The sequence below is a fragment of the Gossypium raimondii genome, chromosome 5 (assembly GCF_025698545.1).
Source record: "Gossypium raimondii isolate GPD5lz chromosome 5, ASM2569854v1, whole genome shotgun sequence".
NCBI lineage: Eukaryota > Viridiplantae > Streptophyta > Magnoliopsida > Malvales > Malvaceae > Gossypium > Gossypium raimondii.
The window spans coordinates 22649462-22666235 of record NC_068569.1 but is presented as its reverse complement, the minus strand read 5'-3'; the positions used below and the strand labels follow the sequence as shown (position 1 = coordinate 22666235).

General features: G+C 33.3%; 1 protein-coding gene across 1 annotated transcript; it reads left to right on the top strand.

The window, feature by feature from the left end:
• Positions 1-14872: 14872 nt before the first annotated feature.
• LOC105771121 (probable BOI-related E3 ubiquitin-protein ligase 2) lies at positions 14873-16175 on the top strand. Its single transcript, XM_012592524.2, has 2 exons — positions 14873-15298; positions 15431-16175. The coding sequence occupies exons 1-2, from the start codon at positions 15017-15019 to the stop codon at positions 15935-15937; spliced, it is 789 nt and encodes a 262-aa protein (XP_012447978.1). The 5' UTR covers positions 14873-15016; the 3' UTR covers positions 15938-16175.
• The last annotated feature ends 599 nt before the right edge of the window (positions 16176-16774 follow it).

Sequence of the window (16774 nt, the reverse complement as noted above, 5' to 3'; positions counted from 1 at the left end):
ATAAGTAAATGAAAAATATATATTACAAAAATAAAAAAAAGTTTATAAAATTAATTATTCTTTTATGTATGTGAATTATATTTCTATTATTACCGGTTCTAATTACATCTACTTGTTTTGACATAATACTTAAAACTACCCATAGTCTCTATCCTACCCATAAATAGGAGGATAATACGCTTCAGTGCACTCGAACCCACATCCTCCTGCACGGGCATTCGAGCATTTTTTCCTTTGAATTTCGAGTTTATCAAAATGAGTTATTCAAGTTATTTGGTTTTTATCGAATTAACTCGAATAAGTAATTCGGTTTTTTGAGTTGAATTTTATAACTAGAATAATTCGAATGACACGAATAACAAAATGATGTAAATACCCCTTGGTCCCTGATAGTTTTGAAAATGTGCAAATTGGTCCCTCAAAAAAATACAAAAAAAAATTATATTTATATTTTTTAAAAAGAGTTTTCAAATATATATATTATATTTATGTTCCTTAATTTGGAATCTAATCATATTGTCAACAAGATTTATGGTCTGTTTAATTTTTTAAAATTTAACTCGAATAAATTTATTTGACTCGAATCTCATTTCATTCGAATTGATTCGAGAAGATTTCAGATCAAGTTAGGATGATAAAATGGGATTCATCAACTCGATTAACTTAAAAAAATTTCACTTCATTCGATTGGATGCTCACCCCTATGAATAGGTCTATAACGGATGAATCTTACATATTAATTTAAGTTTATTTATAAAATATTATTATCTTTTTATTAAATTGATTGTAATATCAACTATAATGCTTTTAAAGTTAATAATATTATTATTTTAACTGTTACAAAATTTAAAAAGATTTATAACAAATAATTATATATAATTTAGTTAATATATACAATTAATATGTGCATCGCACGAGTATGTACACTAATTATTATAAATAAATATTAATAATTTTATTTAAATATAATTAGATATTAATTATAACTATTACGTTTTTTTAACCTTACTATTATATTTTTTTCCTGAGTTTTAAATTTAGAGTTTATAATTAAATAAAATGATTAATATTTATTTATAAATTTTAACAATTTTCTATTTCACTAATAATGGGGAATTTTCAATTAAATCTCTCGGGACTTTTTTTTGGGGGGGGGGGTTTAAAAGGTGCCACGTCAGGTGAGTTAGTTATAAATAGTGGTCAAGCTTCTGATCGCTTCTTGGTGAGCCTCTCTTGCGGCCTACCTTACCATTACATGGCTCACAGTGTCCGCCTCGAAGCTGGATTTATATACATATCAAGACCTTATAAGAAAAGAAAGTCATCCTCACCAATAAAAATGATCTGCTTCGCCTTCACCTTTTTATCTACGCATCCTAACTCCGTATTATACTTCTCCCTCAACACACGAATATAGATGACCCTCCTAATCTTCGTCTTCTTACCTTCGCTCCACAACATAATATAACATATCTGGTAACTATTTTATGAATGAGCTAAAGCATGCAACATATTTAGTAACTATCAAATTCATTTGGGTGATTTTTAGATTTAACATTAAAGTGTCTGGTTATAGCATATCTACATCAAATTAAGTTGGGAATTATTTGCATATGGTTTCAATAGTACAAAATATGAGTATTACGATCCAATTATTCAAAACTTATTATTTAATTTTAAAATTTTGAATTTGATAAATTCAAATATTCAAAGAATATTTAGAGTTTCATGTAATTTAATCAATTTTTAAATTTGGTTTCCATACTTTAATTTTTAAGATATTGACTCTTTGCACTTAATTTGATTTAGTTCGGTTCAATGTTTACTCTCTTTCTTTTTCTTTCTTTCTAATTTGATCCTTACTTGTTAAAAGTATACAAAATTCCTAAAAAGAACTAAAAGTTTTAAAATATTTTTATCCTAATCCCTATATCTTTTTAGCCTTTAATGTTTATAATTCCTATTAATTTGGTCCTTACTCTTTAAAAGTACATAGAAATAAAAAATTTTATAAATTAGCCTTTCATATTTTCAATAAAATCCTATTTAAAAAACGTATTTTAGAATTTCATAAAATTATGAAAAAACTCTTTAAAATTCAAAAATGAAAATAAGAATTTAAACAATTCATTTAAAAAAATAAAAATATGAAGAACATTAAAAATCAAAATTTTAAAATATATTATTTAATCTAATAAGGTTTCTCCAAAGCTATTTTTTAGTTTGTATTAAACCGTGAATATGAATAAATATTTTTAAAAATTTATTCAAATGAATTAGATATTAAAATATTTTTATTTAAAATTTATTATAAAATATATAAAATTTTAGTGTAAAAATACTTTTAAATGATAATATAAACTTTAAATAGATTGATTCAAAAAACTTTAAATTGATTCAAATTAAATTTAAATATACTATATAATTTTTATACAAAATACAATACTTTTGAATTTTGCCAAGATGGCAACTCATCTTCTAAGAATGGTGAGGGAGCTCCATCCATTTGACCCCCAAAATTTTATTATTGCTTTAAAGAATAAAAAAAAAATAAGAGGGTTTTTATGGCCATGAAAGGACTAGACTGATTATAACCTCTTTAACATGAACTAGACGTTAAACTCAAATTTGAAAGATGACATCAGTCATCGAGATGGCCTAACAGAATTTTTAGAGTTTTGAAAATAGTCATATTAAAATATTTGTTTGATTTAGCACAAAACTTAGTTAATTTCCAAATTATTTATTACTTGAAATCTTAATTACACATTGACAGCAGAAAAGTGATAACTATTTGTTTTTAATAAAAATCGGGGAAGTGATAACTATTTGTTTTTAATAAAAAAAATGGGGTTCATGCATAATTAATTAACAATCATAATTCGAAAGCTTTAAGACTTAAATTAAATGTCATGCAAAATAAAATAAACCTAAAACCTGACTCCCATGCCACAATTCAAAATAAAATACTACAGTCCTCGAATAATAAAATAAATCAAAAGAATAAGCCTTAATAAATCGAAAATAAAATAGATTGAGTTGGACCCTTCGGATGTCACGTTCGCGTCCTAACTTGGTGGGTTACCTATAAGGATGAAAAATTAAGGGAGAGTGAGTTATGACACTCAGTGTAAGTCCATTCATACGAAAATCAGTGTAAACAGTTGGTAAGATACATTAAATAATATTGCATAATATAATCATAATTAGACAACAATTTAGAGTATCAATTTTTCAATACAACCATCATTAATATATATCGGAACTTACAGTAGCAATTATCAGAATAACCAAATTTCAAAATTTCCCACAATACATATGTATTTCCATGCATAATTATATCATAACATAATTTCCAGATTTGTATGCACATGATTTTAAAGATTGTCATACAGTTTCGATTTTTAACAGAATAGATCCAACCCCACCACTACACACCACAATGGGAGTTCCCTTGAACTCCCTTCTCTAACACACCGGGATGTGGATAAACCACTACCGATTAGTAAATAATAACTGCCATTTTGGCTGTGGACACACAACAAGTCCCCGCAAATGAAATTTGTTTTTGGTTGTAGGTTCACAGCAAAAAGTCCTGTAGATGAAACCTGTTTTTGACTATAGATTTTACAACATAAACCCATAGTTGGAATTTTCCTTTGGTTGTGGATACACAGCAGTACCTGCATATAGAATCTGCCTTTGGCTGTAGATACACATCAAAATAGATAAGTGTAGATATACTACCAAACTTCCTCCAATCACATTGTCCCATCCCATGCAATGCACAGTGACATGTTTAATACATATTAAGTATGCTAGTAATTAATGTACTAACACGTGCCAAACCAGTAGCAAAAATCATGCTTTTCGTGTATTCGGATCAACAATAATATAGGGCATGACGTTCATACGATCGCAAATGTATAGTTACATTAATCATACCTACTATTAATAAATCATGCAAATATATATATACATATGATATCAGTTTAATCAAGCAAGGTTTCATATTATCAGGGACTTAATTGCACAAAATTCAACATTAAAATAGTTTGAGTTTCAATTAGGGACTAATTTGAACAAATCATAAAAATTTTAGGTCAAAACTATAAATTCTGAGTTGTAAAGAACACACAGCCATATGACCAAACCGTGTGTCTAGGCCGTGTGGCATTCATAAAATCAACCTATAAGGAAGACAGGATCGTATGGAGAGGTTCAGGCCGTGTGAGATTTGAACTTCTAGGGTTTTAGGGCAGACATGACCATGTGAGTGGGCCATATGCCCTACACGCCTGGGTGGCTAGTCGTGTAACCCTATTCTAGGCTTGATTTTGCCCTGATTTACTCGTAAACAAACAGACACAAGTCACCGGGGTCTTGAACGATGACCCTCACATCCAAGTCTGGTCCGGGATACCTGCAACGAGTCTTTCAACTAATAAATATGGAAGAATTAATAACTGGTTTCAAGAAAAGTCATGATTCTGGAAAATATCAACAAAATTGGTAAAAGATTGTTTAATCGATCTTGAAATTAACAAGAACAAAAATGTTACAAGTATTTTGAGATCTAAACGTCAGAATGGAAATGTTCTTACCGATTCTTAACAATGTTAGAGACAATATCTAATGGCGCTATGCTAAACCGATAAGAAGAACGGTTGAATGGAGATCGGTTTAGGATTCAGGATCAAAATAAAATTTCAGCAGTGAGAGAAAAAATATTTGTAAAAGAGAGGATGAAAAAGAAAAGGGGGGGAAATAGGGAAAGAAAATGAAAGTAAAATTTTAGTTCAATTAGTAAAGAGACTAGAGTTCTATTTTGATTTGGAGAAGACATTAAATACCTAGGTTTTTTTTTTTTTAATTTGAGGGATTGTTTGGCTAATTAGCCCATCTTGCCAAAATTAGAAAAGGAAATGGAAATAGGGAAATGTTTGGCATGACTTGAAACAAAGAAATGGGAGAGGAGGGGGATTCAACCTAAAATTTCTAGGGAATATACTAAGCTCTTAACCATTAAAATTAAGATTCATTTCTTGGTTAATTATTACTTCTAATCTTATATATTTTGGGGTGTTACACTGACACAAATACTTTCAAAGATTGAATCAAATTTATTCAACGAGCACTTAATATAAGTAATTTTTTATACAATATATAGGTGGAGATGGAGTAACACGATTTGGATCCATGCCAAATGAGTGTTTAACAAGAATTTTAATTATTGTTTCATACAAGTTAAGAAAATAAGTTAAGTTTCCTTACCTTTTCATTTGAATGATTTTAATTTCATTTATTTAACGTTTGGTTAAAATTTTAAAATCTAGTCAAATTAAATAAATTTTAATCAATTTAGAAAACTTTAATTTGAAAGTAAAATTAATTTATTATTTTTAGGCTTAATTTTAGTATTTTGAACAAATATATATAATGTATTTAAATTTCGAACTAATTCAAAGTTTATATTATTATTAAAATATTTTTATAGAATTTTTATATACTTTACAATTAAATTTATAAATAAAAAATTTATATATAAAATTGAACAAAACTAGATAAAAAATACATATTCAAATCCAATTTAAATTAGAATAAACAAATAGCTCAAAATTGGGAGACCTTATTATCATTTAAGAAGTGGATAACATATTTTAAAAATTGGAACTTCATGTATTTTTTTTTGAATAATTTGACTGGAATTATTTCATAATAAAAAGACTTAAAAGTTGGGCTAAGGCCATTACAAGAAAAAACTAATAGACTAAAAAATAAAATAAAAGCAGGCTGGTTAATCCATCCCGATCAAAAGAATAAAAAAATAAATGCACCTAATCCTATCCTATCCAGTCAAATCAAGAATAGTTGGATACCATTTATTTCTTTTTTTCATTTCCGATGCCCAGCCATAATGAATAGTAGGCTTTCAATAAAAGATAAAAACGTTTTCTCTGCTACTCTTCCTTCCAGAAAACTCTTCACTTCCTTCAATCTGGAGGTTTTGGCCAGAGGTTTCCCACCGCTCTCCGAACCATCACAGGGACTTCCTTCTCCAGGTAACAGCATTTATTTCTTCTCAGGGCCTCATTTGCTATAGTGTGTGCATAAATGTTTTTCGCCTTTGGGATGAAACTGAACTCAATCTCCTGAAAACTGTTGCTATGAATCTGAATATCTCTGATAATTGCTCCAATGACCGATTTGTCTAAATTTTTGCTTTGACATTTCTTGATAATGGTTCTCGAATCCCCCATAATTTCTACTCTGTTGACTCCCAGTCTAATCCTTAGTTTTATTGCTTGTAATCCTGCATATGCCTCTGCTGTAAATGGATTTGCAATGTTTGAATGAGTAACTGCCTGTGTTGCAAGTATGTCCCCTTCCTCGTTCCATGCTATTAATCCCGATGCCGATCTGAAATCCTGACTGTGGAAGGCTGCATCAAAATGAATAATGGTCCTGCCTCTTCTGGATACCTGTTGAGAAAACTCATGAGACAAAGGGGTAATTTTTCCTTCCTTTGTAACTGCAAGTTCTGTAATATAAGCGCTGATCTTCCTTACGATTTCTGATCCTGACATGTTCTTTCTTTCATAAACGAGCTGGTTTCTACTGAACCATATGAACCAGAGGCTACAACAGAAGAGTTGAAGTTGTTCATCAGTTCCTCTAGCAAAGACCCATGTAAGCCAATCCCATATATTATCATTATTCTGACTCAGTAGCCATGAAAGATTCAACTGATTCCAAACTTCTATCGATGTAGGGCATTTTTGGAAGATATGGCAGCTATCTTCTTCATCACATCCGCATCTGGGACATTGGGAATTCCTAACAACCCTTTTGATTTTGAGGTTGATAAAAGTTGGGATAAAGTTCCAAGAGACCCTCCATACTGTCATTTGAATTTTTGAAGGAATATGTAATTTCCATAGTTTAGTATAGAAATTTTTTTCCTCGGTATGTACCATTAATCCATTAGGATCAAGGTTAGTTTCCTGTAATAGTTTATAAGCACTCCTTACGGAGAACTCCCCTGTCGGTTCTCCTCTCCATACTTGAAAGTCCTCTTGTACTGTCTCTGCCAATGGAATCTTCAAAATTTTCTCCGCTATGACCGGTTGGAAGGTATTTCTAGTCAACTCTATTTTCCAACTCCTACTATTTGAATCAATTAAATCAGAGACTAATTTAATATTATCATTTCCATCTTGAATCGGTATTCTGTCTGCTTCGTTCCCTGGTATCCACGAATCGGTCCAGATGGAAATTTGGTCACCTCTCCCTACCCTCCATCCACGTCCTCTTTCAAGGAGTCCTCTCGCAGCCCAAATGCTCTTCCAGGTAAATGAAGGTAAATTCCCTAACCGAGCTTCGTAGAAATTAGAATTAGGGAAATATTTTACTTTCAAAACATGGGCCAATAATGAATCCGGATAATTAATAAGACGCCACCCCTGCTTCGCTAATAATGCAATATTGAACTGTGTAAAATTACGAAAATCGAGACCTCCATCTTCTTTAAGTAAACAAATATTTTTCCAAGCGCACCAATGGATACTTTTTTTATTTTGTCTCTTTTGCCACCAGAAATTGGCTATAATTTGATCCAGATCTGTACAAAGAGTCCTAGGGAGTAAAAAACAAGCCATCGAGTAATTTGGGATAGCTTGGAGAACTGCTTTTATAAACACTTCTTTTCCACCTTGAGAGAGAAACTTGATACTCCAACTATCGATTTTTTGCTTTAGCCTATCCTTCAGAGTTTGAAAAGACGATCTCTTTTTTTTTCCCACCATACTAGGAAGCCCTAAATACCTTTCCAAGTCATTTGCTCTTCTGACCCCAAGGATCTGTGAAACAACCTCTCTTTCTCTATCTTTTGTGTTTGTACTGAAGAAAACCGTCGATTTATCAAAATTCACACATTGCCCAGAACTCACTTCATAATCCTTCAGAATCTGTTTCAATGAATGCACACCCCTTTCAGTAGCTTCTGCAAATAAAATGCAGTCATCTGCAAACAATAAGTGAGTTATAGCTGGCCCGCTTTTACTTGCTTTAACACTTTTAAGAACATTATCTCTTTCTGCAAGCCTCATTAAACTTGAGATTCCCTCCCCACAAAAAAGGAATAAAAACGGGCTTAGAGGATCCCCTTGTCTGAGACCTCTAGATGGAAGAAACGTTCGTCCAGTATTGCCATTGCAAATTACAATTTACGAGACCGAAGAGACATTTCAATACTAATTCAACCCATCCTGGATCAAAGCTCATTTTTTTCATCACCCCTTCCATAAAACCCCATTCAACTCTATCGTAAGCCTTACTCATGTCCAATTTAACAGCCATGAATCCTTTTTTTTTTCCCAACCTCTTGAGCTTTAAGGTGTGAAGAATTTCATAAGCAAGTAGCACATTATCAGAAATCAACCTTCCTAGAACAAAAGCACTCTGTGCTAAATCAATACATTTATGAATTACTCCCCGAAGTCTATTTGCAATGACTTTAGCAATCAGTTTATAGATCACATTACATAAGCTAATAGGTCTAAACTGAGTAATGCTTGAGGGATTCTGGATTTTTGGGATGAGCACAATGTTTGTTTTGTTAATTGAACGCAAATCTATACCTTCATTTAATCTTTAGAGGCAAAAATTGGAGACGTCATCACCAATAATTGGCCAGCATTTTTGATAAAATAAGGCTGGAAAACCATTCTCTCCTAGAGCCTTCGTCGGTCCTATTTCTGAAAGGGCTTCCCGTATCTCCTCCTTCGTGTACCTTGCCTTCAGTACTGTTATCTTCCTCAGAAATACATCTATCAATGCCTGATAAAATTTTCACGTAGCAATTTTGCCCTCCTGCTGAAAATAACTTTAAAAAATATGAACTAGCAATGACCTCCATCTCCCTGCAATCCTCTGTCTCCCTTCCATCTTCAAATTGCAACCTTTGGATCCTATTATGCTTCCTTCTTTGAGACGCTTATTTGTGAAAGAAAGCTGTGTTTCTATCCCCATATTTCAGCCAGTTAATTCGGGCCCTTTGCTCTCAATATCTTTCATCCTTGTCAATCTCAAAGTTCAGGTGGAGTTTTGAATCAATAATCTCTGCCAAGTTCTCATCACTTCTCTCTGATTCAAGTAAAACTTCCAGTCTAGAAGTTAAAGCCTCTTTATTCATCTTCCTTCTTTGCTGAACCAAAGCTCCCCACCTCTCTAATCCTCTTTTTAAGTTTTCCAGCCTGTATAAAAATCTCCTGTGGAATTTTCCCAAATGCGTTTGATTTCGTTGAAGAATGTCTCCTCTAAAACCCACCAAGCTTCGAATTTGAAATTCTTTTCTGTCACCCTTTTAACTCTGAAGTTCATATCAATAAGAAGTGGACAATGATCAGAAAATGAATATGGGAGGTGTTCAATAAGAGCATTAGGGAATAAAGAATGCCATTGCTCTGTTGCAACTCCTCTGTCAAGTCTTTCTTGAATGTTTGTTTCTGGCAAATTACCCCTCTCCCACGTGAACCGCTTGCCTGAATAACCCAAGTCTATCAGATTACAATCATCTAAAGCCTTTCGAAAAGCTTCCATCATTCTTTCCTCTCTAGGTATTCCACCTTTCTTCTCAAAACCGTATAAGATTTCATTAAAATCCCCACAAACCATCCATGGAAAATCACCCTGAGTACTAAGTTGTCGCAACAAATTCCAAGTTTCTTCTCTTTCACCTGAATAAGGAGAACCATAGAACCCTGTGAGTCTCCACTTTCCCCTATCCCCTTCGTCAACAATCACATCAATATGACGATTTGAAAAGCTTTGAAGCACAATATTAACATTCCCTTGCCAAGCTAGACAGAGTCCTCCTCTAGACCCAACCGACTCTACATCAATTCCACACTGAAAACCACAGCTTCCTCATATTTTTTCCATCCTTTTCTTGTTTATTTTAGTCTCTATCAAAAAAATCACCTAGGGATTTTGAAGCTTCAAAGAATACCGAAGCCGACGAACTGTCCGAGGATTCCCCAAACCTCGAACATTCCAACTTAAGATTTTCATTGCGGCCGGCCGGCTTGCCTCTTGGCAGCCGCCGATAACGAAAGATTGCTGTCAGGTACCCTCCTGATTCTCCCTTCCATAACACTCATTTCTTCGGTATCCTCCCTCACTCTTTTTTTCCCCTCCTCCCCAATAATCAACTCATTCTCTAAATCATGTTCCATGGCTGTTTAATTATCAGCAAATGGAGCTCTTTTCCTTTCTGATTGTAAGGAGAGCCTGTTACCTTCCAGATTAAAACCTAGAATAGGATCAACAATTCCCTCAAATTTTTTGACACATCCTCAATCTCTGTTTCCCCTAAATGCTCCCCTTTTATTCGTTCCCCCTTCAAAACCTCCTTCCTCCCTTAACCAGACACTATTCATTGCTTGGGCTCTTCTGGACTGTGCTCGCAAGGACAAATCCCATCCCAGTTCATTAACATCAGCCCCAGCCTCCATTTTAGCTTCACAAAAGGAATCATTGTGGCCTAAACGGCCACAGTAGAAGCAAAAAAGAGTAAGTCTTTCATATTGAAATCTAACATATGAGCATTTGTTGCGAAACTTAACTTGTTTTTTTCCTTTTTAGCGGACGCCGAATATCAACTTGAACCCTAATACGCATAAAATTCATATTTTCTTTCCCCAAACTAGAGCCATCATAATCTTGAAAATTTCCAATAAAATTTCCTAATTGCATAGCCAAATTCTCCGAATAATATCCAATGGGCACCCCGTGAACTTGAACCCAGAACGGTGAGGAAATTAATGGAACTCTCAGGGGGTCTTCCCCTCCTTTCAGCTTGTGCAAAATTAGTAAATGATTATTAAATGTCCAAGGAGCACCATTAATAACTCTTTCCATATCTATAATATGAAAAATTTTAAATAAGTACCTTTTCTCCCCCAGATCCCTGATTTGAACACCCCTGACAGGATGCCACAAATTTGCCATGGTGCTTTTCATTGCTGGATAATGTATGATACTGGCTGTAAGAAAACAACCAACCAGACTAAGAATTTCTTCCTCACTCACCGGATCTGAATCGTTTTGTACTTGCAGGATCTCTTCTTCTTCTTCATCAAGGGATAGTCCAGCAAAATCTGACTCCATGACGCCTGTTAAAATAGTGGAAACGGAAAAATCTGTGCAAAAACTCTAAATCAGAAGGGATACCGCTGAAACGAGAGATACTCAAGAAAACCAAAACCTTGCCAAAGAGGCAGACAGAGACGTGCTAGGGTAGTAGACTATGCAACTTTGTTCATGTATTTTTTTATATTTTTCAAAATTTTAAATTATTTTTTGAATTCTTTAAAAAAAATAAAGGTTTTTTTATTGACAATAAGAAAAAAAAATATTTTTTAGAAAATTTTTGAGTACTTTAGCTGAGGAAAATTGTCCAAAAAAAAAACTATAAACTTTAAGAGAAAAAGAGAGAGATTATTATATCATTTTCATAATTGACACATTAGTATGACTAACAACAAAAATGAATAGGGGCTATTCATTGGCACCAAGATTGTTAAATTAAAATAAATATCGGGATTTAATGTTTTAAAATTTAAAGTATTGAGATTAAATTTGAAATTTTGATGAAGTAGAGCTACCACTGAGCATGTTGATCTGTAATTTAACATTGCCATTGTATGGAGAAGAAGGATGATAATTATGTTAGTAGCAAACTTCAACATTAAAGACGAATTTCAGTAACTGCTGAACTAGCTTAGCTTTCTTCATTAGCCTGAAACTTTTGATCAGAGACAGAGAGCAAAGCAAACTTTACTTTAATTGCCATATGTGTTTAGACTACTTCGATAATACCATTGCCAAAATACCGCCATGCACTATTAGTGGATCCGTACTCCACCTCTATTTTTTTTTTCTAAAAAAGAGGGTTTTTGTTATCGTCCCTCTGGCACCTGTTGCCGCTGCCCTCCTTTAAAGCTACAATCTCATTTCACTATCTATTGCACTTATGAACCTTATCAGCCTTTTTGGGCTACCTAAATATACTAGAGCGTTATAGCGAAGGAAGGTAAAAACTGAAAACACTCGTGCTTTCTCGCAGTTAAAACGTTGTCTGTCATCGTCAGTTGAACTAATTTTTTTTTTAAAATTTGGGCTACCATCAATCATATCAAGAAAAGTCGACTGAAGATGGGTTATCACGGCAGTGCGATTGTGGGTTCCATTATGTGGATGACCGGATACGACAGGAGAGGGCTGGCCCCAACTATTATCACCTCTCTCACTCGATTGTGGTTGCAAATGGAAACTGCGGGATGCCCTATATTAATATAGGCGTTATCATTAGAATTGAAAAACCAAGTCAAGTTTACGGGGTTTTTTACATAAATAGGTTGAAAAATAAAAAAATTTACTGAAATAGGGTGTCAGAAAAAGTATTTACCAAAATGGGTTACTTTTTTCATTGGAGCCTATTAAATAGGCGCCAATGAATAAAATAATAATAAAATTTTTTTTTTGAATAAAATAATTTTTTTACTTTTTCGGGTTAGTATAAAACCCGTATAATACATAGTATTGGCGCCTATCTGGGAGGCGCCAATGGTGGTGCCTACCTGGGAGGCGCCAATGGTGGTGCCATTCTGAGAGGCGCCAATGGGCCGGGGCGGGCCGGGCTTGGGCCTATGATTTTTGCTGGGCGGGCTGGACAAAATTCAGCCCATATTTTGGGCCGGGCCGGCCTAGAGTCGGGCCGAAAATTTTTTGGGCCGGCCCTACCATGGACAGTCTAGGCGCCAATGAAGGCCTCATAAATTTAGGATTATGTTATAAATTTTGTGTTTGTAATTATTTAAAATTTAATTTATTAGTAATAAATTACTAAATTACTAATAAGTTACTAATAAATTTATAACATAATCCTAATTTACTAACAAATTAATTATAAAATAATTACAATATTCATACAAAAATTACAATATTACAATATATACCGACATTACAATATTCATACAAAATTATAATATTACAATATTCATACAAAAAATTGCAATATTCATACAAAATTATAATATTACAATATTCATACAAAAAATTACAATATTCATACTAAATATAGATAATTTATAATTAATAATTAATAACAAAAATATTGCAATTTTATATGAATATTGTAATTTTGTATGAATATTGTAATATTATAATTTTGTATGAATATTGAATGTCGTATATATTGTAATATTGTAATTTTTGTATGAATATTGTAATTATTTTATAATTAATTTGTTAGTAATTTAAGATTATGTTATAAATTTATTAGTAACTTATTAGTAATTTAGTAATTTATTACTAATAAATTAAATTTTAAATAATTACAAACACAAAATTTATAACATAATCCTAAATTTATGAGGCCTTGGCGCCATAGACCATCCATGAAATTTGAGCGGCCCGGCCCGATGGCCCGCCTGAAATATAGGAGGTTCGGCCGAATACAATAAATATATTTTTATTTTTATTTTTAAAATACTTTTTTTTTTTTAAAAATTTTTGGTGTTTATTTAAAAATGGGCGGGCCGGGCGGGCTTGGGCATATGATTTTTCCTGGGCTGGGCTGGATAAAATTTTAGGCCCATATTTCGAGCCGAGCCTAGGAATCGGGCCGAAATTTTTGGGCCGGCCCGCCCATGGACAGTCTAGTAATGGCGCCTCTATAAGGCACCTTCATTGGCGCCTCTATGAGGCACCTTCATTGGCGCCTACGATAGGCGCCACCCGACCCGACCCGACCCGTTGACCGTATTTTGACCCGTATTTTTTAAAAAATTATTAAAAATATAAAAAATATTTTATTCAAAAAAATTATTATTATTTTATTCATTGGCGCCTATCTAATAGGCTCCAATGAAAAAAGTAACCCATTTTGGTAAATACTTTTTCTGACACCCTATTTGAGTAATTTTTTTTTTCAACTTATTTATGTAAAAAAACCCCAAGTTTACGCCTTGCCTTGCAACCAAACTCTTCATGGATCTTGATGCCCGGAGCAGAGTGGCAGCTGCATGAGGTGACGTTTTCCGCCTATAATATCAACCAGGGACACATAGGCCCGTTAATCCCGGGGCTTTAACATGGCCACTTGGCACAAAGGGTGATTTGAAATGAATTGCATATCAAAAGGGTCAAAATCTAACCCTTTTTTTTTTCTAAAAAATCTCTTTATAATTTTTTTATTTTTAAATTTTAAAATTTTAGTTCTAAATTATATTAAATTAAGATAGAGAAAATAATAAATTAATCATTTTATTAGCTAAAAGAATAATTAGATGATATATAAAATTTTTAACATAAAGATTGATTTGTTATTTGATTTAATATATAAAAACTAGTTGATGTATAATACTTTTATTGTATTACGTAAAAATAATAAAATATTATAAACTTTAACAACCATCTAAGTTAAAATTTTAAAATTATAAAATAATACCCAAAACCCAAATATCTTTGTCGTTTGGAGCCGACCAAATAGATAAAATATCCCGAATCCATAACGTCTCACTCTATTTTAACGTCCCAAATGAGTGAATGTGAGAAAGCTGCATGTGTACGGCGTCGTTTGCATCTCTCTCCCTTAAATACGTCATTTACAAACAAATCCTATTCATTAATGAATATATCTGTTTTAAAAGTGAAAATGTTTAAGATTTTGTCGGTTTCCTCACTCGACTTATAACCATCCACGGGTTTCTTTATTTGCTTTCGTTCTTTCATGATGATGATGATGGTCTATTTCAGTTTAACCATAAAAACCTAAGCAACAAACAAGCCCAAAAAGCTTATATGCCAATTAAGAAAGAGAGAGAAGGTCATGCATGTCTCCTGATATAAGAGCCTCAGCCTTCAACCTTTGAACCTACCCTTTCCGCTTTTCTTATTAATATACTCCTCTATTTATGTGAATTCACAAGGGCCAAAGGGTTGTTGCTTTACCATGGCTGTTCAAGCACCTTTGTATGCTGAAAATATGTGCGGTGTTCAGGATTGGATGGTAAACCCTGCACCAGCTCTAATTCCTTCCTCGTATTTCACTCTTCAAGACCGTTCTCGATATACGCTTCCTTTTCATCTGCAACAAAACGCTCACAATTTGGCTGTTGCTTCTTCTTCTTCCTCTTCCGCATCTGATGCTTTTGTCTCTGTGGCTCTTTCACAATCGTTGGACGCTCAACTGGAGATGCAAAGACAGGAGCTTGATTGCGTTCTTCGATTGCAGGCAAGAATTCATCATAACTTTATTATTTTCGTATTTTTTTTATTATCGGCTGTTTGATCAAGGTTCTTGTTTTTTTTTTACTGAAAATTTGCCATTTCTTTTAATATTCTATCATGGACGGAGAAAACCCAGAATGAGAGGCTAAGATCTGCTTTACGTGAGCAAAGAAAACGACAATCGGCCATCCTGCTAAAATGTATGGAATCAAAGGCCATGCATTTGATAAGGCAAAAGGAAGAAGACTTGGCTCGAGCAACAAAGAAAACAATGGAGCTCGAAGCCTCACTAAGAAAAGCGGAAATGGAGAGTCATTCATGGCAAAACCTTGCTAAAGCAAAGGAAGCGATGATCATGGATCTCAACAACACACTGGAACAAGCGAGGGAGAGCCTAGTCTGGGTCAGCAATGCACCAGAGGATGCAGAATCACTTTTCAGAGATCAACAAGAAGGAGAAATGAAACAAAAGAGCAATAATAATAATAAGATGGCTTGCAAACACTGCAATGCTAGGAGCTCGTGTGTCGTGTTTCTACCATGTAGACACCTTTGCTCGTGCAAGTCTTGTGAAACTTTCCTCGAAGCTTGTCCTGTCTGTAACTCTATAAAGGAAGCAAGCATCAAGGTTTTTTGGGTCTAAACGAGACAAGTCACAAAGCGAAGTACTGTCACGAAGGAATGCTTTTATGGGGGAAATTGAAACACACTTGTTGATACATGAACTGTCAGCCTAGTGTTTCATTTTTTTTCTTTTATTTTGCTATCCAAGCCTGTGTTATGAGACTCTTTCAAATGATGACAGTATTGGTTTGGTGAAAAACTGGGAATCTCTTTTCATCTGTTAGCTTTTTCGGGTTAATCAACATTTTCCTGATTTAGATTGCATCTTATATATATATATATATATATACATACACACTGTTCTAAAATATGTACAGTTTTCGTTTAACTGGCAGACACATGGATTGGAAAGCCAAACTTTTTGTTCTTTTTCCAATGAACTATCAAATGAAATGACACTTCTAAGCTGTAAAAGAAAATCTAGAAATTGACTAGCCTCCAAGCCTGAACAGAGGCCTTTCCTTCCAGAATTGTTCTAACACAGGCTTCCAAATGTTTCATTAATGCCTGTTAATATCAGGCGAAAGTAAATATTAGAGAAAGTTGAAAAATGTTCATCATTTTTTATTTCTTCTAAAATTTATACTTGATTAGATATCATTTAGATTTTTCTTTTTTAAAAAGGAAAATTGATGATTATGAAAATATATACCATCAGTACTTTACTCTTTCTTCAAAATGAGTGAAAATATGCAAATCACTTTCAGGTTACCCTGCTATACACGTCCCAAAGGTTTTAGGTTTAATTTTAATGGTAAAGCATTTAACATGGATAAATTTTGTACAATAAGGGTTGCTTGTTAAACTTTGGCTTTCTCCGTCGATTGTGACATGGATGATAAATATTCTAAACAAA

Bases quoted from the DNA above. Each gene is read 5' to 3' on its own strand.
- LOC105771121 (XM_012592524.2), top strand. From the start codon at position 15,017: ATGGCTGTTCAAGCACCTTTGTATGCTGAAAATATGTGCGGTGTTCAG. The intron at 15,299-15,430 runs GCAAGAATTCAT...GAGAAAACCCAG, and splicing joins ATTGCGTTCTTCGATTGCAG to AATGAGAGGCTAAGATCTGC.